This window comes from Lonchura striata, chromosome 8, assembly GCF_046129695.1.
Source record: "Lonchura striata isolate bLonStr1 chromosome 8, bLonStr1.mat, whole genome shotgun sequence".
Lineage (NCBI taxonomy): Eukaryota > Metazoa > Chordata > Aves > Passeriformes > Estrildidae > Lonchura > Lonchura striata.
The window spans coordinates 38,997,266-39,023,829 of record NC_134610.1 but is presented as its reverse complement, the minus strand read 5'-3'; the positions used below and the strand labels follow the sequence as shown (position 1 = coordinate 39,023,829).

The 26,564-nt window shown below is 45.1% G+C and overlaps 1 protein-coding gene across 1 annotated transcript in view; it reads left to right on the top strand.

Moving 5' to 3' along the window:
* The window catches only part of LOC110472928 (transient receptor potential cation channel subfamily M member 8), a 47,687-nt gene that overhangs the window by 10,437 nt on the left and 10,686 nt on the right, over positions 1–26,564 (top strand). Inside the window, 13 exon segments of the mRNA XM_077785233.1 lie at positions 12,537–13,003; positions 13,802–13,992; positions 15,899–15,951; positions 18,200–18,397; positions 19,183–19,285; positions 19,822–19,940; positions 20,574–20,864; positions 21,210–21,305; positions 21,880–21,930; positions 22,636–22,714; positions 23,722–23,867; positions 24,358–24,470; positions 25,065–25,281. Of these exon segments, the coding sequence (XP_077641359.1) occupies positions 12,537–13,003; positions 13,802–13,992; positions 15,899–15,951; positions 18,200–18,397; positions 19,183–19,285; positions 19,822–19,940; positions 20,574–20,864; positions 21,210–21,305; positions 21,880–21,930; positions 22,636–22,714; positions 23,722–23,867; positions 24,358–24,470; positions 25,065–25,281 (2,124 nt within the window).

Sequence of the window (26,564 nt, the reverse complement as noted above, 5' to 3'; positions counted from 1 at the left end):
AAATTTTGCATTGGCAACCCCTAAATCAAACTCTTCAATTGGCTCAACCAAAACAAGACACTGGACTTTCCAACTGGGACTCAAATTGTGATGCTGAAGTAATTTATTGGTCAAAACCAAAAAGTGTAGCCACTATCACCTTTTTGCCATGGGTGGCTATAGCAAAAACATTCGGGGAATTGGCAGCCCTCGAATGTTGAGTAGCTAAACAGGCCAACCTTACCTCAACTGCCTTATCAGAACTCCTATCAGATGAGGAAACAACGAGGCAGGCCACCCTTCAGAACCGAGCCGCAATCGATTTTCTTTTACTCTTACATAATCATTGTTGTGGGGAATTTGCTGGTTTATGTTCCTTAAATTTGAGTTCACAGGCTGAGGACATCCATGCTACCATCCAAAAGATGCAAAACATGATCAGTGACCTGAAGAAGGAATCATTGGACTTGCTGGGGACTGCTTTTGAAGGATGGGTTTTGGAGAGGATAGATAAATATAATTATTCATAAATAATACAGCCAGGATGAGAACAGTCCTCTCTGCTAGCCCGACAATGCCCTTGCCTACAGATGGGTCCTGGGGTCAAGTGGACTGTTCCATCTCACCCCCTAAAATGTATGGTTCACCCTGCACCTGTAACCCTTCCCTGAAATATCAAGTGCATGTAACCCCATTGGCCCAAGCCTTGTTCCAGCCCACCTTGAAGCCCCCTGATAAGGGGGCTCCAAGGGGCCACACGGCCTCTTGGAACTTCTCCTCCTCTTGGAACTTCCCCTCTCCTAGAGCATCCTTTTGTCTCTCCCCTTCCCCACCCTCTCAAGCCTCGCCACATGCTGCATCTGGCAGCTCGAGGCAGGACCTTTCTCCATCCCTAATAAACCTTATACCCCAAGAGCAGCCTTTCAGAGATCTCTCATCTCCATTCATCTATACCGTCCAGGAGCAGGCAGCGCCCCCTACAGATGGGGACTCTTGGGTTGGGTCAAATCATTAGTTCAAACTGCTCTGTTACTTTTATTAGGCCTTGTTGTGTTTGTCATAGGTTTTAGTATTTTAAAGAAACTTATTTTAAAAGCACTAAACTCCACCATATCTATCAATCGAGTCCAGCTTTCCATCAAAGAAGACAACCACCCCTCACCAGAAGAAGAGTGCCTCAACCAAGATCCCTGGTTCGATGATCAGATGGACTCAGAAACCCCCGTTTAAGTTCAATTATTTTGATTATCGTTACTCATTTCCTTCTTTTCTTTTTAAACAAAAAAGGGGCAGATGTGGAGTTGTGTTTTTATGTTTTATTGTATTTCCTTTTCAAATGGTTTACCCCGTTGTAGCCCTCTGTATCCCCTTGGTTTCTCCCTGGTTTTTCCCTCCTATCCTTGTGTCCATCAACATTAAAACTGCTGATTCATTCCCTCAGCTCCCCCCAGGTGCCTTGTCTGTCACTCGGAGTCCCTTCCCCTCTCTCTGGAAGCTTCCACAGAGGGCATCAGGTGATTGGACAAGGGCCTGGGCTCCCTCCCCTGTTCCTCCTTAACTGGATCCCCTGTTTGTCAATCCCTAAGAGAGCCACACCTCTATTCCTTCCCATTGGCTGTTCAGGTTTCCCCTCCCTCTCTGTATAAGTTACTGTTCACAGCATTCCAGTGCTCTCTCCCGTTGGATTTATTCATGTGCAGCTGGGCTCCGGGGGCTTCCTGGGAGTCATAATAAACCTCGGAGTTATCCCCAGGAGAGTGTCACCTCCTCTCACTGCCGTTGGGATCAGCAGTGTCTTGGGACCCACAAAGGCACTCTCTAAAGCCCTGCAGGGTTCAGCAGAGAGTGCCTCTCGCTGCCCTATCGCCCTGTGGAGAGCTAGCTGGGGCTGGCAAGAGATCTGCTCTTGCTGAGTGGGGACGAGAAGTGGCAAGTAAATGTCGTGGCAGCGTTCTGAAGACCATGTCAAGGTACCTCTGGAGTGAATGCTGTCACAGGCATTACCTGGTGCTCCGAGGCCTCGTGGTGCTCACCAAGGATCCCTCGATGGTGAGGAGGAGGCAGCGGCTGAAGCTGCGCTGGGCAAAGCAGCCCCTTGGGCTGGCAGGGCTTCAGGAGATGAGGCAGCTGCTCCCAGCTCTCCTGCCTCACCTGCCCCAGTGCTTTGGGACAGGCCTTTGGCCTGTGGGCCCTACAGCAGCGGGGTGGGCTTGCAGTGCCAGGGCGGTGTTAGCCGTGCAGCCGGCCACGGCTTCCCAGCCCCGCCTTGTGTTCCGCACAGGCCAGAAGAATGCACCCTCTGTCTCCAAGGCTTCTGGAGCTGCTGGGGGATGCAGATGTGGAGGTGGTCAGCATGAGCCTCTGTGTGTTCATGAATGTGCTCCAGCACCAAGACATCCTGGTGTCCGCACCACTGCCCCAAAGCTGACTGAGGTACTCTTGCTGCTCTTTGACCACGTAAGGTTCTGCATCCTGAGCCACAGGCATCAGGTGCTTCCCAGAAACTTGTTCCTGGTTAGGGAGGACGTGGAGCTTGGATGATCCCTTACACTTCACAAGCCCCTTCCTCTAATTCCACGAGAACACCAACAGGTCTTCCTTCCCTGGAAGAACAGAAAGGTCTCTCGGCTGCCTGTTCTCAGCGCTGGGTTTTAGAAATGAGCTCATCAAAGAATCATGCAGTCGGGAAGAAGGGCTCAAAAAGCAGGGCTCAAAAAGCAGGGCTGTGTAGCTGAGGTTGGAATACCATGGGATAAAGATCCCTCATCGTCTTTGAGCTCCATACAGGAACCCTCTTGGGGGAAGACTTTGTCCTTAAACTGAGCTGGAATTTCCCGTGTTCCCTCTGGTTCCTGTTTCTGCTGTTGTCCCTTGGTCCCCAGTGATGATTGCAGTGGCTGGTCCTGGCATCCCCCATCTCCAGGGCTGGAGGCCTGGGCCTGGCTCCAGGCAGGATTCAGTGGCTCCTGGACAAGCTGTTCTTAGAGAGTCACTATATTTAATGCCTTCCACACGTGCGGACTCTCCTTTCTTGCCTGAATCTATCTCTGAAATTTTACTAACAAAATTGTCTGACAGAATAGTTTCAAGTTGCCATGGTGACCAACTTGCTGAAGACACAGTGTGGACTACAGGGTGCTGGGGAAGCTCTCACATGTTCCCTTGGAAAAGCACATCTCCCATTTCTTCTGAATATTGTGCTCTGGATTCAGATCCATTTCAGAGCAGACCACACATCAGCTTCTAGCCTCAGCCAGCTCTGATTTTGGGACTTGACAATACGTGTTGATTTGTGTCCCGTGCATTTTATTTCACTGTTGTTAATTTTTGTTACAGTCTGTTTCTTTTAATTCTTTTTTTTTTTCACCCTAATTAGCCATTGCTATGACATTGGTGCACATACAAAATGTTTTGCATATGCAGGTTTCTTTTTGCAGATTCCACAGGGTGGGAAGGAAATTAATAAGTAACTTGTTGAAGCTGAATGCACTTTTCCCAAGGATGTTTGGTTGGTTCTGAGACAAATTTTCAGACATTTCTCCTTGCTCTCTGTTTTCAAAGCAGATTGGAGAATGAGAAAAGTCAAGATTCAAAGATCCAGCATGGGAAGAAAGAACCTGATGCCTTGGCCTTTCCTTTTTGGTGAAAAAACTTTTCTTCTGTGTAGTGAGAGTATTTCCCCAAACTGACTTTCTGCTCTGACAGCAACTGGAGGAGCTCATGAGATGCTAAAATACACCCTGATCCATCGATAGCCCTTTTGATGTGTTAAGTCTCCCTGGGAGAACTCTAATTTAACTGTGTCCAGGACATTTCCACCATCCCATAATGATGCTATTAAAACCTCATTATTCCATTTGTTTGTTCTGTGTTTCTCTCTGCTTGCTTGTTATTTTCTGTGGTGCTCCCGGCTAATTATTGATTATTCAAAAGAATACACCCACACTGAATTCCTTTCTCTCCGGGCTGCAGCAGCTGCAGACAGAGAAACCTCGCTCCAAATCCAGAGGCTGGTGTTGTAGCCCACCAGGAATTCGGCTTTAATGGGTACTTGGTCGCTAATGTAGAGAGCTGAGGGCTGCTAATGACAATGATTGTCAGGTACTAATGGCTTTTGGAAGAAGGCCAGGTTATAGCAGACCTCTGATGTGTTCCTCACCTGGGAAAGGTCTCAGCAGTCTTGTCCCCCTTCTCTCCACTCCCTGCACAGAGCCCACCCTTCAGCTCTTCAGGAAATGGAAGATTGCTGTGCAGCCTGGGTGTTCTTATGGTTTTTGGTTGTTTGTTTTTGTTTTTTTTTTTAAGGATTTATCAGTCACAATAGAATTATTTTTCTCTCTAAAGCCATTGTCCCACCCAGTTTGACTGTCACCCATTTTTCCCTCCTGATTGCAGCAAGGTAAGCTGATTTGTAGGAATTTCCACCTCAAAAGCTTGAGAATATGTAGTCAGAGCCCTCGATGACCACCACCGGGGAGCAGGGAGCAGAGGGTGCTGGTAAGGTGCAGAGGTCTAACAGAGGAAGTGATGTTTTCCTTTTCCAGAGTGGTTTTGCTTTGCTTGGATGAACAGGATGGGAATCTTCGAGGCCAGGCTGGATGGGGCTTGGAGCAGCCTGGGATAGTGGGAGGTGTCCGTGACACATCAAGGGGGTGGGATGAGATGAGCTTTAAAGTCCCTTCCAACCCAAATCAGCCTGAGATTCCATTATTCCTTTGCTCTGAATGCACAGTGCCAAAGTCCTCCATGATTTTTCTCTCTTCCAAATCTTTGCTGAGCATCTTTTTTCCCAATAGGAAATTCTCTCTTCCTGCAGACTTTGAGGCTATTCAGAAACTCTGAGGCAGCAAAAAAGGGAAGGGAGACAGGAAAACCATGGGGCATGAGTCTGGGCCTTGCTGCATACAGGGACTTTGTGGCTGTTTGAGCTTTGCTGCCTTAGCAGAAAGTGAAATGTTGTCACCCTTCCGATGCAAAGCAGTTGTAGGATGAGGAAAGAAATGAGAGTTTGGATTTGTGCAGTGACTTGGGTAATGAACTGAAGCTGCCCACACAGGACAGGACACCTGGCCCCTGCCCAGATCTCCAGCACTGCAATCTGTCCCCAGGGAAGGGTGGAAACTGCTGACTTTCTGCTCTCTGAGAAAAGCAGTAAAACCTGCATCCATGGCAGAATCACTCTTTTCATATTCATTTTCTCTGTTTGGTTTTTGTACAGCCCGACACTTTTTATGCTGACAGTGTCTGGGCAGGAATTCCCATGGTGTGGGATGGATGAAGGACAGCACCACGCAGTGATACTGCAGAAAAACTGGGCTCAGTTCCCTTCTCTCCCTTCAGTCAGCACTTGTGGAATTTGGGCTCCAGGGTGCCACAGCATCTCATTTGCCAGACCCTCTTTTTGGCATCATGTCACAGATGCTCCGTGATGAAACCCCCACCCCTGGAAGTGTTTCAAGGCCAGGTCAGACAGTGCTTGGAGTAACCTGGTCTAGTGGAAGGTGCCCTCAGATGGTTTTCAAGGTCCCTTCTAGGCCAGTCTGTGATTCTGGGATCACTGCCAGGCACCGGTGTGACTTGTGCCAGCACGAGACTGGCGCTGGTGTGTTGGCAGCCCTACATCAAATCCTGCTCATATGGGCTAGCTGGAAATGGGTAGAGCTACCAGCAAGAAAGAGGGTCCCAGTCCTACATGGAGCTAGCCTGAAAAAGTTCCCAAAGAGCAGAGATGATCAGCTGGATGGAGCTTAGCCCAAGATAGAGAGGAGGCTGTTGCTCATCCTGGAGGAATGTGGAGATTTCTGGGCGCATGCTCGGCTGTCAGCAGCCTCAGCTCAGGCTGCTCATCCAGCCTGACCCCCAGATGATCCCTCTGAAATGAAGAAGAGGCATTAATTGCCCAATCTGTGTCCTGATTCAGAGTTGTTGAGAAACTGCTGGGAGCAGGACCTGAGCATTTTCCCATGGGCTCTGCCGTGGAGCATGGGCTTGGAGCAGGTCTGCAAGTGCGAGTTCAGCACGGACACTTGGCAGGGTCCTCAGGAGCCACAGCTATGCTGAGGGTGATGAACATCCTCTGTGGCACAAAGAATCAGTGGCTGATTCCAGGGCTGTCAGTGAGCCTGCCTGGCCACTCCTGCTCCTGCTCCTCGTTGGTGCTGATGCCCACTAGATGTCAGAATTGAATAAATGCAAGGGGAGGCAGCATCTCAGTTCTCAAATTATTCCCCTTTCTGGCCCGCCCCCTTCTGATTTCTGGCCAGCTGTGTGATAAAATGACCTTTGTGCAAGGAGGGTCGGTGTGTTTAAATGGTGAAGAGAACAGGGGATACAGAGGAGAAATGACAAAAAATCCTGTCTAGATTGGAGTGCTTGTTTTGCCTGTGGCAGCCCAGAGCTTAAATTCTGCCCCAGTCATGAAGATGGTTTTGCTTTTTACTCTGTGGACAGTGGAATTATCTTTCTCCTGTATGACAGACTTATCCTTTTTGATAAAATGGCTTTAAATCAGATTTCCTAGCCTTGGCTATGCAGTGCCTTTAGTAAGAGGAGAGCTAGAGAAATAAATGCTGCTTGTGGAGAGGGTCTGATTTCAGCATTGAAGTCTTCTACTGTTCCCAGCTCCAATCTTGTGAGAACCCCGGCCTTGCTCTGGGATCTCATGTGGTGGTGAAATTCCTTTTCCAACCCGTGCTTCCAAAGAAAAACTCCGCAGGCTTTAGCTGTTCGGTCTCAAGGCAGTTTATTCTAGTTATCTAACAGATTATGTTCTTGGACTGCGGCTGTTTGATCAGCGGCCTGGGTAGAGGCACACACACACACTGACATCCTCTCTATCTGCTGTCTTCTTCGTCACTCCCTCCGCCCAGGGCTGCTGCTATCTTTTATAAGATATATTACGTATAACATGTTTACAATTATTCCCCAATACCTACTACCTACGTTGCCAAGTGTTTTTCTACTCTAAACCAATCTGTGAGTGCCAACATCACCAAGAACATGGAGGTAAGGAAGAAGAAGGAGGAAGAACAGGATCAGCCCACTTTCTGCCATCTTAGAACTTCTGACCCCCATGTACAAAGTGAAAACCCCCCTGTACATGTGTTAAAACCCCCCTGTACAATACTAAAAAAAATTCCCCTCTACTTTGTAACTACTTTTACTATACTATCTAACCTTTTGTGATTGCTTGTTCCACCTCCAAAGTTGGTAATTCATTCCATGGCTCAAACTCAAAATCACAGCTGTTTTTCAGCTGTCTGCCAGGGTTTAGAATGCTTCTGACCAAGGCCTGGAACCTCTAAAAATGTCTAAGAGACATTTTGAGTTCACACATCTCCCCTCTCTGTTTGAACCAGAAACACCTGCTTTGCCATGTTGTTCAAGGCTCTTCGAATGCACATGAAAATGCATGGCAGAACAAGTAGAACTACAAACCCTATAAGAATATAAAACACTGTTTTAAAAAGTTTTTTCCACAATGGTGAAAGATTTAAAAGGCCAATGAAATCATTTCACCGGAATCCTGTAAGTTTCTTTTTTCCCAATTTGCTGATACTACTTTGTATCTGTTTTGTATTCTCATGAATAGATTTTGAATGATCAAACAAGTTCATGCAGCATGTCCCCTCAAATTTTTCACGTCTGTGCCCATGTGACAGCAGCAAATAATCAACTGCTGCCCTGTTCTGAAACACCGCTTGTCTTGCACTGCTGATATCTGTTAACATGTCACTCAGTGCAGACGAAATGGCACGACTGTGTTTACTCAACCAGCATGCTATGTGGTCCAATTGTGTCAAGGCCACCCCCAACGCTGTTTTTGGGGTGAGAAAATTGCAACTGCAATTCTCCGAGCCTTGTCCCAAGTACAAACATCATTATCACAATTTGGCTATATTGTTCAAAGAATGTTTTCTCTTTCCTGTGTGTCTGCTCCTTTAAAGTTCTCAAATCAGGTGTTATCAATGAGAGCTCCTCAATGCTGCATGGATTGCTTTTGACTTTTGCAAGGATAGCAGGCCAAATTCTGTCCCCGCAAACTAAAAAACACTCCCTTTGGTAAAGTGGCTGGGTGTTGAAGGGATAGTTTGCTCGTCACTTTGGTGTGATTGCACCAAGATGACACATCTCTATAAAAGAACTGATTTGGAATGATATCTACTATCTGATTATCTATCTTTGCCACTCTCAATGGATTGAATTTGATACCAAATTCCATTTTTGTCGATCCAAAAATTTCCAACTTTGGAGGTTCAAAGTGAGCCACAGGAAGGAACTGTGTCCAGACATGCCATCCCTCCATAGGATCCGAAAAAGACTTCAGAACCTTTTGGAGGGGTGTCCCCTGGAATTGGTCATTCCTTCACTGGCACACCTACCAAGCATGTCAAAAATTGTTTCCCCAGTTCTGAAGGGTCAGGCAAATGCTGTCCAGACCCACTGCCTTTGCCAAAGTCTCCCACACCTTTTCCCTTGGCTGTCTCATGGGAAAACCTGTCCCATTGCCCAAGGCAACAAGCAAGGGAATGAAGCACATGAACACTATATGTCTGAACCCCATGTCCATGCCCCCAACCTCTGTGAGAAACCCAGCAATGCAGCAACACCCAAACAACACTTGATTCCCCAGAAAAACCCCAAGTCTCTGAGTTGCCAATCGTTGTCTGACGAGACATCTGCAGCGTTGCTGTCCATCTTTGTCTGCATGCTTGCTTCTCTGCTTCTCTGGTCCATGTTCACTGGCATCTGCACCCGATGAGGTTTCACATGCCTTGCCGACACCCACTTCGGTGCTCGTTCTATAGAAATACAAACAAAACCCTTGCCCCAAGTTATTAATGTAAATGAACTTTCAATTTGTCCTGACTCTGGGTTTTTGACCAAAACTAAAGAATTTTCCCTTAGCACTGCTCGTGCACTGTTTGTAAAATGTCTGACAATTCACATACAAAACTTTGTTCAACTGCATGTGGGATGTTGCTCCTGCCTCCTCCTTTTCTGTTTATCCAAATGGATTTTAAGGTATGATATATGCTGTGGTTTCTCCTGTATGTCATGATCCAAAAATTGCTTCTGGAAATGTGTGAACTGAAATATAAATGTGAAAACATATTAACTGAAACACAAATGTTTTCAAGCCTCTCAAAAGATGTATATTTTGTGACATCAGTTTGCCACAGCTGAAGACTTTTTCAAACCTCTCAAACTGGTCACTCCTGTAAATACAGGATGCTGTACAAACTGACACTCTGACAAACACTGATGATTTCCTTTGCCTGACCTTTAGAAAGTGAAAGGATTCCATCAATGCTTGTATACTTTTGTGAAAAAATGCATGGCTCAATTTTTCTTGCTCAAAAATGTCTGGCAGTGTTTGTGAGATGGACACTGTAAATCTATCTATATGAACATTCACTTTTACTAAAAACCTCAGAAGTGAAAAATGCATTCTGATGTGCATAACAAAATATTTATGTTCTCTGTCTTTTAGGGTTATTTTCATGCATAATAGATACGAATATAAAATTTCATTGTCCATATGTTTTAAAAGTGATTCCTCTAATTGTTTGGCCACATTTGAAATATACATTGAATCTGTGATCAGATTGATGGCTTCTGAAATAACTGAAAAACTCTGACTATTGCTACTAATTTTACAATTTGTGGTGAGTCTTGTACCATTTTTTACATCTGATTCCCATTTCTCTATTTTTGGAATTTTCCATGTGATTTGTGAGTTTTCCTTGAACTATCAGTAAACACTGTCATCTTTTCCATTAATTCTTAACTTATTTTTGATTTCTCTCTAAAACTTATTTTTACATTTAATGTTTTGTGAGCTAAAAAATGAACTGTGCAAACTTCTGGGTATTCTAACAACGTGATTGAAAAATCTTGTGACTTTGGATTGTCCACTCAAAATATTTTTTCTTTCTTTAAATGTAAATGAATGATTAAGAAATCTTTGCCTGACATTGCCAGCAATCTGGTGTTTGCCTTAACAATGATCTGAGCCATTATCTCTAAATCTGTAAGAACACCTTTTGAGGGCCTGTAAGCTAAAAACAAATACCTACTTTAAACGTTATGAAAACATTACCACGATCCTTGCTCAAAGTTATTAACTTGACTGATTTTTTCAATTTGATCCGTCCAGTGTCTGGCACTCTCTTCATATTTTCCTCGACAATCAGCGAAATCAAGTCTACAAAAGAACAATCTCAAAAGATTAAAATATACAAAATTTTCATTACTTATTCCAGCCTTATTTCAGGCACTTCTTCACTTTTTTTCTTTTTTCTCTTTAAACCATTTTTCTTTTTTCTCTCTTTCTCTTCTTCTCTTTTGAAACAAGAAGGTTAAAATATAAAACATAATATAGAACAAGACAAAATATCTTAATAATAAAATGCAGAAAACTTATTAAAATCAATAACAATTCAAAGGAGTTCAAAAGAAAGATTCTAAATAACATATATAATATTGAACAAAGCATAATTATCAGAAACATTGTGCCAGTGGTTCAGAGTCTGCAAACAGCTGAAACATTTGTTTCCAGTGAAAATTGGCATCCCTTCCCGGGCAGGGCTGACAAGTCTCACCCCGAAGCTGTGTCAGCTGTCACATGTGTAGGATCGAATTGATGGATCAAAATTATCTATATAACATTCATTTTTGTGCAAAAACCTCTGAATTTTGCTGGCAAACTCATCCGTCCAAGTTAAAATCAGGGCCTGGCCAAAACCCAAACTTTAAATTGGAGTGATGCTCTTTAACATACTATCTTAAACAAAGCTTATACTAACATTACATATATGATACCTAAAACATAACAACTTATTATAACATTTTCATATAAAATAAGCACTCAAAGTTCAAACTGATAAATTGATCAAATGACACAAGGATTCATTCTTCTTGAAACTCCTTTGAAGGCAACAGATGTTTTTTCAATTGAAAGAAACCATAAAATTAACATTAACAAAAGACTGTCAGAGTGCTTCAGGAATCTGTGTCTGAGATTTTCTGAAAAACATTCAAGAATGTTAAAAAATAGAAATGCAATGATTCCACTCACAAGAGACATAAAAACAAACCAGATAGTTCACCTAGAAAAATGCACAACATAGTTAAAGTCCAAAATGAAACTTCAGAATGACATGTAACCTGGATGAGATTACAAAAACAAGAATAAAACATACAAAAATTCGCTATGAAAGAACAAAGCACAGAGCTTCACCTGATAACATGATAAAATTTCTTAACAATAACATTTATAAAACACTTAAATAGTTAAACGCAAAAGAAAGAATTTGGAAATAAACACCCTTTGTATCATTACACCAAGAAATAACAAAATAAACAAGTGATCATTAAACAATGAAACCAATATCAGAAAAACTCAGAATAAATTTCTTCAAGACTCTTATACACTGATAAGCTTACAATAAAACAGAAAATACTAAAAGAAAACCAAGAATCCGATAGACTGTCTTCCCTTTAACTTAATATTCATTATCATCTCATAAACTCTTTCAGTCAAAACCTTCTTATCCTTTAAGAAAAACAACTAAACTTTGTTAATTGAACAAACTTAACCTTTGAAAAACTTAAAATATTTTTTGAATTAAACATTACTTAAACTTAACATATAAAATATTGGTAAAAAATCTCTAAATTATATTAACTTTATGAAATATATATATATATCAAATTAACAATATATAAATCTATTATCAATTAAATGCTTATAAACTTAACTTTTTCAGGGCCCAAACTAAGATAAACTTAAAGTTATATACTCTAATTAAACAATACTTAACTTAAATTTAAATTAAACTATATATAAAATTCAATTCTATTATTAATAGAATGCTAAAATACAACTTAACTTAAACCTTAACATAATAAATAACTAAAGTTTCATACTATTCAATTCTCTATCTCAATTCTCATTATGATATCTCTTTTTCACATTATGTTCTATAAACAATATTCTTCACCACACCGGATGGGTGCATGTGCTGATCAATTCTGTCACCTAACTAAAAAATCTGGGGTTAACGTTTAGAAACATTGGAGAAGTTTGAAGGAGACCCTTATGATTTCAAGTGGCGACTTAGCTGTATCTTATTTTTTTGGGTGAATGTTGGAATTCCATCTTGTCATTGCTGTGGGACAACATTTGGTGCAATACATGTGCTTTGCAAAAAGTTGTTTACTTTGGGTGCTGTGGTTTCTGGGCTGTGCCGTGTATTTGTTGTTAATGTTTGGATGTGCACTGCAGTGGAAAAAGCCTCGGCATCTGCTGTGGAGAGGCAGTGACCAAAGAAATCCCTGCCTTGGCTCTGCCCAGTCCCCGCTTGCACGAGCCTGAACGGTGTGCAGGGGAGCAGTTTTGGCACAGTCACGCCCCGCTTCTGCCTGCATTGGGGTGACTGTGTCTCTCTCCTGCTCTCAGCCCTCGCTCACACCCAGTGTCGGCTGTGCTGGACCCGTGCCTAAAACCTGTCCCTTAGACACTTCTGCGTTTGCTTTAACTTCTGCAAACGCAGTGTGCATTCTGGATTCACCCGTCTCTCTCTGTGTTGCCATGGGAACAAGAGAAGGAACACCAGCCCCGACTGTGCCCCACCGCGCCGGCCCCGGCCACGGCCGTGAGCTCGGGACTGCCCCCTCTCATGCCCGATTGGACCTGGCACCGCTCCGGTCCCGCTCGGGTCGTCCCGCCCGGCCCCGGTGGCTGTCCCCATCTCAGCGTGGTTCGGCGCTCTGCTGACGTCATCAGCGCGCGACCACCGCTTCCCGCCGCCGCCGCGCCCCGCGCCGCGTCCCGCGCTCGGGTTTCCCCCCCCCGCACAGTCGCCGCGCAGTCTGTGGATGCCTGGCTGGCGGCCATCGCCGCTGCTGACAGTCTCACTGCCCGTGCCACGCTCGAGATACGAGAGAACCCGCGCCACGGTTCCATGCACTCCGCTCTCCAATTTGTACTTCCGACAATTGATTTACATTCGCAAACCCCGTACTAATTCCTGATAAACTTTCAGTCTAACATTTATTCTTGTTATAAATTGTGACACGACAATTTGAAGTGTCTTAATTCAATAAAGCAATTTTATTTAAAATAGCAAGCGAGTAAGGCAGGCAAAGCACAGCGCTGGGCGGCCGGGAGTCTCCTGCTCCACCAACGGCGCACAAAAATGTTCTGTCCCAACCTTCCTTTTATCCCCCCCCTTCTCCTTGCAGGCGTGACTCTCCAGATGTAGTCTGAGTCTGGTCGTTGTGATAGCTTCTAAGTCTCTTCTTTTGAGATACGGCAAGCAGACCAGATACACACACCCAGGACTCTAATCTCAACCTCCTTATCACCTTGTAAGCAAATAAACATTTCAAAGACACACCAGTACATTCTTATGCAAACCAAGGTAAGCGAGCATACCACAGTGAACAAATGATCTTCCACTTATCTCATTCTGACAACCGATCTATGTGTAACTGATTCTTGATGCAATAACTATTAAGTTCTGGTCGTGTCTGAAACTGACAGGGGTTGCTGTGGGTTTATGCTGGCTGTTGCCATGGGAACCGCAACGGACCCGTTCCCTGAGTCATCCTGGCCACGCTCCGTCCCAGCCTGTGTCACCCCGGGGGTGAGGACGCTCCTGCTCTGGTCCCGGCCGTGCTTTCGCCTCGCTCCGGCTCGCAGCGCCTGGTTCAGAGCCACTGCCGTCCCCCCCGGGCTGACGTAATCACCCTCCTGTTCCCATTTCGGCCCCGATGTCTCCCATCTCACTTTGCCCCTCTCCTGACTCTGTTCCAGCACCCACAGCCCGTGCGCGCCGGCCCCGCCCCGCCTGCGCCCGTTCCGCGCGTTCCAGATGCGAAAATTCCCCTGCACCCGTGGCTCTCGGGCTTTGCTCGACCTTCACGCGCGTGCCCGCCGCCTGAGTTGCAGCGAGGGACGCCTCTCGCTGTCCCTCTGCTATTTCCTCAGCGGGTCTGGCTGCCGCGGTCTGGGAGCTGCCCCCCCCGCCTCTTGGATGGCCGCTCTTGCAGCTTCACGGATTCTTGACACTGAACGTGCCACGGGATGCTCGGGACGCCTGGCCACTGCACCCGCGCCCCCGCCGCCCCGTGTCTGCGCTGTTCTCGCTGCACCCCTCTCGTCTGCACCGCGGGCTGTTTTGAACTCCCCGCCCGCACAGCTACGAAAGATTTCTCCTCTCCCCTCCTCTTCCCTCTCTGCTCTGCACTCCCTCTTCACCCTCCCCCGCGGAGACGCCGCCGCTGCTGCCCCTCTCGCTGCGGGTTTGGACTCGAGCAGCGCGTGGTCCCTTCCCCCGCCGGGGGCTGCGGCTGTGCTGGGCTTATCTCTCTGTCTGGGGGATTTGCATTGGAGGAGCTCAGGGACTGAGGTTCAAGGGAAACTGAGGAACAGTGGGAACCTGGAGACACAGGGCATGATGACAGACCATCCCCTGATCCTCCATGGGAGGCTGTCCTGCTTCCCCTGGGTCTGTGGTGAGGAAAACTGCCCCAAGCTGCTGGCTGGGCGATCTTCCTCCTTTGTGCTCCCATAGAAGCCCCAGCTGTCCGGCTGGACGTGCCGTGCCGTAGAGCTGGCTATAATATTGTCCTTGTTAAAAGCAAATGTTTTGTGGCAGTCTTATCTTTTTGTCCTTTTGTGGCTCAGTAATAAAGTTACTTATTGATTCTTTGCCAAAAATTCAATCCCAAGAAAAAATATATATCTGTGTGCGAGTGACTACACCGCACCTATGATAACAAAGCTTTCATTTCATTTGGGCTGTCTCTACCTGATGGGTAGAAGTTTCGCCCTATAGGGCTAAAAAAAAATCTTTAGTGTGTCATTGGGAAAAATCCTTCCCTCCCCATGTTCTTAATTTCGACCATTCTCACCAAAAGCTGAGTCAGCATGAAGTCAGTCCAGAGATGGCACTGTCTATCGTCCAGCAGGCCACAGGCGAGGAATCCCAGGCGCGCTTCTGGTTTCTCTCCTCCTGGTTGTCCTCCAGACGAAATGCCTTGGTGAAGGTCAGGTTCTTATCTTGAGCTTTCCGCTCCCTTTCTTCTTGAAATTGCGGAGAGTGTGTACTGCTCTTCTTTTTTTTTTTTTTCTTCTTTCTTTTTCTGCCGATGAAGGTTGGAGGTTGTTTGATGTTTCTTTTTCTTCTTTTTGTTGATGCCCGACCAGGGACGCCAATTGTGAGAACCCTGGCCTTGCTCTGGGATCTCATGTGGTGGTGAAATTCCTCCTCCAACCCATGCTTCCAAAGAAAAACTCCGCAGGCTTTAGCTGTTCGGTCTCAAGGCAGCTTATTCTAGTTATCTAACAGATTATGTTCTTGAACTGCCGCTATTTAATCAGCGGCCTGGGTAGAGGCACACACACACTGACATCCTCTCTATCTGCTGTCTTCTTCGTCTCTCCCTCTGCCCAGGGCTGCTGCTATCTTTTATAAGATATATTACGTATAACATGTTTACAATTATTCCCCAATACCTACTACCTACGCTGCCAAGTGTTTTTCTACTCTAAACCAATCTGTGAGTGCCAACATCACCAAGAACATGGAGGTAAGGAAAAAGGAGGAAGAACAGGATCAGCCCACTTTCCTCCATCTTAGAACTTCTGACCCCCATGTACAAAGTGAAAACCCCCCTGTACATGTGTTAAAACCCCCCTGTACAATACTAAAAAAATTTCCCCTCTACTTTGTAACTACTTTTACTATACTATCTAACCTTTTGTGATTGCTTGTTCCACCTCCAAAGTTGGTAATTCATTCCATGGCTCAAACTCAAAATCACAGCTGTTTTTCAGCTGTCTGCCAGGGTCTAGAATGCCTCTGACCAAGGCCTGGAACCTCTAAAAATGTCTGAGAGACATTTTGAGTTCCCACACTAATCGTGTGTTTTGCCCTAGGTGGTGGGAAGGAGACTTTGAACGTAAGTTAATTTCTTTTATTTCTTTCCAGGAATCACAACAGGTCATTGCTCTAATATTGGAGACAAATTGCTCCAAAAGAAATTTGACTAAGTAGACAGTGCTGTTATTTACAGAAGCTTGCCTTACTTCCTGTTCTCACCAGAGCTGTGATGTTACTGTTGAGGTTGATCAAACTACTTGGCTTGTCAGGAGGATAAACAATGTGATTTCAGAGCATGATCTCTGCTTCCTCTTCATTGCTGTGTTAATCAATTGGTCTGAATCAGTGTGAAATTCCAGATTGTTATCCCAGCCTCCCTGTATGTTTCATGGGAGTTTGGTTCCATTCACATGATGAATTTTATCTTTGCCCAATTGCGATGAATGCAAATGCAGTGTTAATTGGAGGTCCTGAGATGAAATGAAGCATCCAGTCAGGATTTAGAGGAAGGTTGTGCTCAAAGGGTTGTGTTGGATATGTCCATTTCCATTTAGCTCAAAATTGCTGATGTTTGAGAAAGGATCTGGCTACCACTGAAGGAGCTGACTGACTGCCAGGTGCTGTAGCTGTGCAGACTTATGATTTTGTATTCCAAAAAAAAAGATTTTTTTGAGACCTTAGACCCACTGTTAAGCAGTGATACACAACACAGACTTAGTAGCTGCCTAACCAGAATGAGTTAAAGCCTTGTTAAATAAATGCATAATTCCTGGCAGGAGTTTCCTCTGGGAAGTACCTGGATGATTATTCAGTTCAGGGTCCATGCCGCTCTCTTGGCTATTTCATAGAATCAAGACAACATTGAAGTTGGAGAAGACTTCTAAGATCCTGAGGTCAATCTAGCACCATTACCATGTTCACCACCAAACCTGTCCTCACATGCTACATCCACACATTCTTTGGACACTGCAGGGATGGTGACTTCTTAACCAGCCTGTCCCAGTCCTTGACAACCCTTTCAGTGAAGAATATTTTGTGATATCCAACCTAAACCTCTCCTGGTGCAACTTGAGGCTGGTTTATGTCATGCTGAGTTTTTATTTCTTGGTGTTGGAAGTGCACTGAGATATTCTGAGGTGAAGCCTTTCTTAAAGGAGTAAATTGAGTCTCTGACCAGCCCCAATGACTCGGCAGAGTCCATGCTCTGGATGTCTGTCCTTGCCATGCCTTGGTCCTAGCAGTGCTGGCCAGGAAAGGCTCCCTCTTTCTCAGCTTCTGTGACTGGTGCATGATGACTAGAATCAGCATTAGTGAGGGAGAAGTAAAACTGTTCCAAGCTTCTGTTTTAAATTTCCCTGTGATGTAAAACATGCACTTTAGCTGAACCTTTTTTTAGAAAACCACTTTCATCTAGCTGATAAGAAAAGCCTCCTTGCCTTTGTCAGAGACCTGCTCTGCAGTTGACAGGAGGAATGCACGCACAGTTTTGATGACTGAGTTGTTTTTTTTTTTTGTTCTCAAAAAGCTCTCTTAACTAATAGATGTTCTGTCTTTCCAGTGTTTGATGATAACTTGCATTGAATCCCTTTGTACAATTTGCTGGCAGCCAGCTTATGCTGTGACTGTTCTCAGTATAGTGATGCGAATGAAACCAGCATCTCCTATGGTCTTTGCACCAGGAAGGTTAATGGTCCTTCCAGCATTATTTCAGCAGGTTTTTGTCTTGCTATTAATCCATGTACTATATTGCTGTGTGCGAAATCATGTAAGTGGCTACTTGGAGACTTTCAGTAACATTAGATTGTGATGCTACAGAAATGATCTCTCTGTAAAACACTGCTGCTTCTGCCTCCAGCAAATAAATCCAGAGCCCTGGGTCCCAGCTGAGCAATGCTGTGCCATAAACCAGCAGTGACTGTAGCTGGGCAGCACTGTTGTGTGACCTGAATGCCATTTCCACTTGGCAGTTGTCCTGATCTGCTGATCCACTCTCAAACTGAGCAGCCTGGCCTACTGGAAGTTGTCTCTGCCCATGTCTGGGGGTGGAGCAGGATGTGCTTTGAGGTCCCTCCCAACACAAATTGTTCTGTGATTCTATGAAAATTTGGCGGATGGTGATTTCTGACTCTCAGTCTCTCTGGGGCTCTTTACAGCCCTCTCTCATTAGATGGATGATGCTTTAAAGAGTTGTCACTGGTAATGCATCAGTGGCTAATAATAAAAATACTCCTGTGGACTGTGGGTTTCTGTTGTTCCCTAGGCTTCCTTACTCAATAGCAGGCTCTAATAACAGTCATGCTTCAAGTGCTCTCCCTGTGTCTCCTTAGTCCATCAATGTGGCCATCAAGAGCAAGATTCCCTGTGTGGTGGTGGAAGGCTCTGGGCGTATTGCTGATGTCATTGCGAGCCTGGTGGAGGCTGAAGGCACTCTTGCTTCCTCCTGTGTCAAGGAGAGCTTGCTCAGGTTCCTGCCTCGCACCATTTCCAGGCTCTCAGAAGAGGAGACTGAGAGCTGGATCAAGTGGGTGAGTGTGGGATGCTGTGGGAGGAGAGTAGAGGGAGCAGCTGGTGGCTTCCAAGTCAGGGGTGTTGCTGTCTGGTGACATATGGGGTGTGCAGGGCTCCTTGACATGTTACATCTGTGCAGATTTAAAAAAGGAAAATTCTGAATCTCCAGGGTTTGGAACAAAAGCCTTGGAAGGGGCTGCAATCAAGTCAGAAGATGTCTGCTCACAGGAAAGTTAAGAAGGTTCCAGAAGGATGTCTTCCCTGTGGAGTGTGGAGCTGCTGAAGGCAGTGTTCCCTGTCTGGCCACACTCCTCACAGCTTCTGCTGAGCTGCTTTAGAGTGTACTTCCTCCTGCATCAGAAATGGCCAAGATTATTTGTCTTTCATGTGCTAAAATGAAATTAACTCTACAAAGCTTCATTATGAGAAAAATTATCTGGTTTTGACAAAGCACAAGGAGGTAGAGACTGTTCGCTAACAAACTGCTTGACATAAGTTGAAACTTGTGCTGTCACAATCTTTTCTACTTTCAAGAATCACTTCTAATTACTGAGATTATATCATCTTGTTCAAAATGATTTGCATAGGGGAATCACAGTTATTTGCTGTATGTTCAGGGGATAATTAACGTTGTCCTTTGGTGACTTTAAAATCAAGCTCATTATCTACTTCTGTTTGGATTTGTTAAAACTCAGGACTGATGAGAAGCAGCTTTTCTGTGATGTGGTGGCAAATTTCTTTTTAATAGGAGATCTGTTACTAAACAGCCTTGATAGCTTTGAAACACTTTTTTTTCCTGTAGATCAAAGAAGTCCTTGAGAGCCCTCATTTACTGACCGTGATCAAAATAGAAGGAGCTGGAGATGAAATTGTGAGCAATGCCATTTCCTTTGCCCTGTACAAAGGCAAGTATTTGTTTTTCTGAGTTTGTTTGGGGATTTAAAAATTGAAAAAGAAATGGCTATTTATTCTCTAGAACAGGTTTCCTTAGAGCAGTGCTATCTCTCTAGAGCTAAGCTACTGCCACAGTGTGGAGCCTGTCTTCTTCTGAAGGGGTGTGGGCAGGCTACAGCAGCAGTATGGGATCTCTCAGTGTGGGAAAAATCCAAACCAGGTAATTGGGAAGGCAGCTTGGAGAACCCTAGGGATGCTGGTAGGAATCCTGCAGAATCTCTGCTGTGTAGAGGCTGCAGGACTCTGAGGAGCCTGAAGGAAGCCTTGTGCTGACCTTGGTTATGAGGTGCTCCTGGCAGCTCCTTTGTGGCCTGTCTTGGACCATAAACACATCCCTGAGCCTCCAGCATCCTCCAGCCCCCCAGTCGGGAAGATGTGCATGGGTGTGGGGAAAGAGCCACTTGGAAGGAGTCTTGTCCTGGCAGTGTGAGAAGCAGAGATGATAAATATGCCTGGTCTTGACCCAGAGGTTGTTCCTGCTCTGCAGCGTTCAGCACCAACGAGCACAACAAGGATAACTGGAACGGGCAGCTGAAGCTGCTGCTGGAGTGGAACCAGCTGGAGCTGGCCAGCGATGAGATCTTCACCAACGACCAAAACTGGGAGGTACAGCCCCCTTCTGAGTGAGTGCAGGGGGGACACATCCCAGCAGGAGCCACTGTCTCAGCACCTCAGCCTCTTGGTGTTTATTGCTCCTGCACTGACACATTCCGTTCAGCCTGGAGAAGAGGTCAGACCTCCTTGGGAGCTGCTGCTTCCTCACAAGGGGCAGCTCCCATCTCTGCTGTGACAGGGATAGGACCCTAGGGAGCAGCTGGAGCTGTGTCAGAGGAGGATCAGGCTAGATATTCTTCCTCTGGATGATGCTGGGCACTGCCCAGGCTCCCCAGGGAATGCCCAAGAAGCATTTGAACAATGCTCTCAAGGATGCACAGGATGGGATTGTTGAGGTGTCTGTGCAGGGCCAGGGGTGTCAGACTTGATCCTTGCAGGTCCTTTCCAACTTGGGATACTCCATGAAGCCATGATCCATCATTCCATGATGATCTATTGTACGATCAGTGGTTGCAAAGGTGATCTGCCCATGCCAGAAATGCTCTGGGCCATCCAGCCAGGGCAACCGTGTACAGAAAAAAAACTGATTCTGATGAAAACGTGACAGTGACCACATGTCAGGCCTTAGATAAGGTGTACACGTCTCATATGTTCCCTAATATTTACTTTTCCACTTCTTCCTAGTCTGCTGACCTGCAGGATGTGATGTTCACAGCCCTGGTGAAAGACAGGCCCAAATTTGTCTGGCTCTTCCTGGAGAACGGCTTGAATCTACGGAAGTTCCTCACCACTGAGGTCCTGAGGGAGCTGTACACCAACAACTTCAGCAGCTTGGTGTTCAAGAACCTGCAGATTGCCAAGAACTCCTATAATGATGCCCTCCTCACCTTCGTGTGGAAGATGGTGGAGGATTTCCGGAGAGGTTTCAAAAGATACTACAAAAACAGCAAGGATGAGATGGAGATCCAGCTCTCAGTGAGTGATGGGCAGTTTGATCCTGCTGCAAGTGAGGTTTTATCTGGACTGCAGTGGTTAGAGCAGAAAGTGCCTTTTACACAAATATTCTTATTGCCAGCTTCAGGAAAAACACGGAGGCCGATTCTTTCCTGTCGAATACTTTAAAGTCAAAGGTTTTAATAGAAATAGCAAATGTAACCTAGCTCACAGTAGTGTGTGACAACTGGCAGAGAACTGAGAGAAGGGATTGGTAAGGTGGCTGTGAAACAAAGAAAATACAAAAACAGGAGAGTCCAGACATGGATTTGTTCCTGCTGAAAACATTTGGTGAGCCTAGGTCTGAGTTCTTGCTCTCTCTTTCAGGAGGAGTGTCCTGTCACAAGGCACCCATTGCAAGCTCTGTTTATTTGGTCAGTTCTTCAGAACAAGAAGGAGTTGTCCAAAGTCATTTGGGAGCAAGTAAGTCAAGTTCTCCTTTATTTCTCTTTGCAGGCAGCGCAGTCGGGTTCTGTGCCTTTGGTTTATTGGCCTTTGAAGGCTCCACGTCCAGCTTCAAACACAACACCACAAGAGATAACTGCTAGATGACTCTCAGTAGATTTTATATTGCCCATTTTGTCTGGATGTGGACTTTATCCTTTCATTTCCTAAGGTTGTGTGTGAGTCAGCAGTCTATATCCATTGTATGTTGTCATCTGTGCCTAAGCTGGGATGCTGAGTTCCCACACATTTCACAGCATGGATGGATTCTGATTCCAGCTGTTTGATGGAAATCCAATTTCTAATTTGGATTAGACAGAAATGTAATGATTGTAAAATCCAATAGATCATTCTGGACTGGGAACTGAGCAAAATGGAGGATAATGTTTAAAGGATTCCCCCTGGTATAGTGGAAGCTATCCCTGCCTGTGGCAGGGGGTTGGGATGAGATGCTCTTCACGATCCTTTCCAACCCAGATCACTGTGGTTTCAGGATTCTGTGATCATGTTCCATTCTCAGGGGGATTTGCATGACTTTAGTCTCTCTCCACAGACCAGAGGCTGCACTTTGGCAGCCCTGGGGACCAGTAAGCTCCTGAAAAGCATGGTGTCTTGGTTTGACAAGACAGGAGTCTGTGAAGGAGTGCAAAAGCCTCCTGTGCAATGGAGAAGGTAAACCCCCTCCCTTCGAATTACCAGGATTTTTATATTAAAAGCCTATCAGGCAAAGATATGGGAATGGGAGTAACAATTCTTTACTAGGAGAAAACTAGATAACAATTTAAAAAGGCAAACGCAATTGGTACAAACAAAACTAGTGATAAAGTCCACAACCTGACACCCTGAGGAGTTGGGGTGTTGGTAGCAGTCCGGTTGAAATGACAGCTGCTCCTCTTGCAGTGGCTGATGAATTGCAGCTGAAGTGGTGATCTTTAGAAGGGTATAGTTTTCTCTGAAGATCTGGTGACAGTTGGGCCGGTCTTCCTCTGGGAATCCAGTGAAGGGGCCACTTCTCTGGGAGTCCTGCCGAAGGAGCTGCTTCTCTGGGAATCACACAAAGAGAGAGCTGCTCTGTCTCCCAAAAGGTACCACTTTATACAATAAAAGAGTGCTTGGCTTCCTCCTCTGGGTGGAGCATCTCACAATGGGATGGTGTTACGTTACCAGCCCTGCAGTGAATCAGTCAATGGCCCATTAACAAACCATTACCTCTTCAGAGCAAACCATTGTTCTTGGAAGAGATAACAAACCTGCCCAACCTCCAACAGATGGCAAATAGAATACAAGCTTATCTTACAAACCAGGACACATGGCCAAGGTGAAGAATGGTATAAATGCTGCTGGTTAGTCCAAGGAGCTCACTAATGAGTATGAGACAAGAGCAGTAGGTAAGTGGCTGCTCTGTGACTCCTTCAGAAATTTAGTGGGAAGGGTCAGAGACCAGGGAATTAAAAACTAGATATCCAACATTAAATATATTTTTCTTTTATGTCAACATGTGATTTTACTGCTTAGAAATTCCTTCCATACCATTTGTTCCCAGTAGAAATTTTGTGTCCTGTCTTAAGAATTTGGCTTCAAAGGGTGCATGTTGTGGAGTTTTTTTTTTGGGCTGGAGAATTTCTTTCATGGGGAGGAAAAGCTCCTTAGCTCTACTGGCAGGGCTGAAGAAAGGTGCCCACAAACAGGAAGGAGAATATGGAAAAGGAGAAACTTTCCTAAGGAGTACTGGTAGTATTCAGGTTGGGAAAAAACACCCTTCAGGGAGTACTTCTGGGGAGTGAGAACAAGTAGCAGGTAAAAAGTAGATTGATGATTCTGTGACTTTATAAGGACCAGCTCAAGGCCATGCTGGAAATATCTTGCTTGTTTCCAGAGAGCATCTTTTATTCTACAAAGCAAAAACTGCTGAAATAGACTTTTTTTAAAGGTATCTACATCCCTGAGGCCAAATGATTTAGCAATACACTAAGGAGTGAACAGTGCATTTCCCAGTGAAAAAGGATCAGATTCTTTTTCCACCCTGCTCTTAATTTTGGACTGCCTATAATTCATTAGATCAATGCCAAACGGAATTTAAGAGGATGAAGCAAATAGATTTACTGAGTCATTTAAGGAGGAATTCACATTTTTACTCAATTTTTTAGTTCAGAACTAAGTGCTCTGTGTGATTTAATGTTACAGTTTTCCATCCAGACACAAATTCTGTATCAAAAGTTGAAGATGTGCAAGTGGGGTTGTAAAGGGATGCACAGTCATTCTGCAGTGCTGAAAATGTGGAAAGGGTTCTTGTCTACATGCTTTGATATTAGAAATATTACACTAAAGATACTTGCACACAAATTGGTGGGAAATTGAAGTTGGAGCTCAATGTGGAGTTGTTTCTTTCTACCAGAGCTGTTCACTGAGTGCTACAGCAACGGCGAAGAACTGGCTGAGCAGCTGCTGACTTATTCCTGTGAAGCCTGGGGAGGGAGCAACTGTCTGGAACTAGCAGTGGAAGCCAGAGACCAGCAGTTTATTGCCCAGCCAGGTGTGCAGGTAATGGCAGTGAAGGAAAGGTGTACAGGTCACTGTAGCTCTTGTGCTCTAACAGGGGGTCTTGGTTCCTCTACCCACAAATGTAAATCGGGAGGAAAAAATCTTGACTTGAGGCTATAAATCATCATGAACTGGATAATAAAGATTGCCTGAAGTGGTTTCTGCTTTGGGCTTGCACAGTGTGGATGTAATGACCAGCATGGATGAGCATTGCATATAATCCAATGGTTTGTAAGTGTTTTATCAATCGGGTCAAGTCCTGCTCAGCCTCACTTTTAACTCCTCATCCCATAAATGGAGCATGGCTGCCCTAAGGAGCTGTTACTGATGCAGAAACCTTTCTGTTTTGTTGCAAAAGAAATCCCTAGTATTTTGATTGAAATCTCAAAGTTTGGGGTTTACTTTTACTAAATCAAATGTTCTAAAATAGCATTCCTAGGTTATTTTGTTGCTGTTGCAACAAATAATGGTGTTTCCTTATTCCCTGCAGAATTTCCTTTCCAAGCAGTGGTATGGAGAGATTTCAAGAGACCCGAAGAACTGGAAGATTATACTGTGCCTGTTCTTTTCCCCTTTAATAGGCTGTGGTTTCATCTCATTCAGGTAATCAATTGACTTTTCATTAGTGGGAAATTTTTTCAGAGGGAAAGCAAGTTAATTAATTGTAGAATCTTAGGGCAAGGCTGGCTGGAGATCATCCAGTCCAACCCTGTGCTCAAACAGGGTCAGCTGGAGCAGGTTGCCCCAGGACTGTGTCCAGTTTTGGATATCTCTAAGGGTGGAGACACCACAGCTATTCTGGGGAAGCTGTTCTAGTGTTCAGCCAATCTTAGATAAAGGTATTAAAAAGCCAAATGAGCTTTTGACAGTTTGGTTTTCACTCTGATCTTGGATTGAAGACCGCAGAATCATAGGATGGTTTGGGTTGGAAGGGACTTTAAAACTTAACTTGTTCCAGCCTCTGCCATGAGCAGGGACACCTTCCACTATCCCAAGGTGTCTCCAAGCCCCATCCAAGCTGGAAGATTTACCAGTTTACTGGAGCGCCTCCAGGCAGGGGTTGCAGGATGTCTTTACCTCTGAAGTAACATCCTGAGCTGGACTTTGCACCCTTTGCGCTTTCACTTTTAAGAACACAGATGTTTCTAGGCATTAAAAGCTATGCTTTGAGACCTTTTCCCTCTTTTAATTCCTCAGGAAAAAGCCTGTGGAGAAGAGTAAGAAACTCTTCTTATATTATGTGTCTTTCTTCACCTCCCCCTTTGTGGTCTTCTCCTGGAACGTCATCTTCTACATTGCTTTCCTGTTGCTCTTCGCCTATGTGTTGCTTATGGATTTCCAGAAAGAACCCACGGCCCTGGAGATCATCCTTTACGTGCTGGTCTTCATTCTGCTTTGTGATGAAGTGAAACAAGTAGCCAGCACTTGCAACCCCAGAAAGTTTAGTGTTAGACCCACAGCCTTGAGCTTTTCCCCCTCCAAGGCAGTGCAGGTGCTCAGAGCCACTTCCTAGCAGAGCTGCTCAGGCAGCTCAGGGCCCAGTGAGGGATTTTTTCCTCTGGTGTTTAATTCCTGCTTGTGCCCCTGCAGTGCAGTGTCTGTGCACCAAGAGGATAAGCCTGGTGCAGGCATTTCCCAGGAATGCTTGGCTTGCCAAGGTAGTTGGTAGTAAATGGCTAGATTTAGCACATTTGTCTTGGTGCAAAGCTTTGGATGAAGTCATTACTGCCTCTCTTCTCTACATTCCATCCCCTTTATTTTTTATGTTACTAGTAATCTACATACCTTTATGCATTTTTATTTTGCTTTTAATCATCTATATACTTTTTGCTGGTTCAATGTAGACTCAGGGACCAGCTCTGATGGGGGAACAGCATGTGGGACTGCCTTTATAGCCAGCCACTTAGCTGGTATCTTCTCACTTCACATGGAATCTGGTGGCTTTTGGGCAAGCTGGTCTCTGCCAGTCTGTGGTCAGAGCTGGGAGATGTGGGAGGATGCTGGGGGAGTCAAAAAGCAGTGGGTGTGTGGGTTTGGTGCTGCGTTCTGATTCTGCTGTAAGGCCTGAGTCATGTCATGAGTGTTTGTGGGTGATCTGCTGGATCATCCCACCCTGCAATATCATTTTCTACTTGAGCTCAGATGACATTTCTGATACTGCTGTTACTGTGGTCTTTTCCCTTTTTAATAGTCAAGGTGGAACACTGTTTATGGCAACTTTACTTGCTAAGAAAATGGGGGAAAAGACTCTTTTGCCATGAAAACACTAATGGAGTGTTTGTTTCTGCTGATTAAGGTTCTGGTGTCTCTGGACCTGTCCTTGCACATCCTGTGTGTACCCAGCAAAAGTCCTGGGGAAAACCTTAGGGATAGAAACCTTATTTTCCTAACAATGTCCCTTTTTCTTACAATCCTGAGCAGGTAGAACTGCTGCAATTACTGTTAGTAACTGGTAGCCAGACTGTACCAATTTGGCAGTGGAGGCAGCTAAATTTGAAGACTTAAAGTTATCTGCAGCCAGTGTTCTGGCTGCAAAGCCATTTTCCTGAGGAGGAGAAATGGAGCAGAAAGCAGAGCAGTGTCCCAATCCTCTAAACTTCTTGGGGAAATTCCTCCCTGGCTTCCCCTGAGATAGACCATGGGTGCATTAGTCTAACTCTGCATCAGAGTTGTGTGTGTCCTTTATATTTAAAGGAA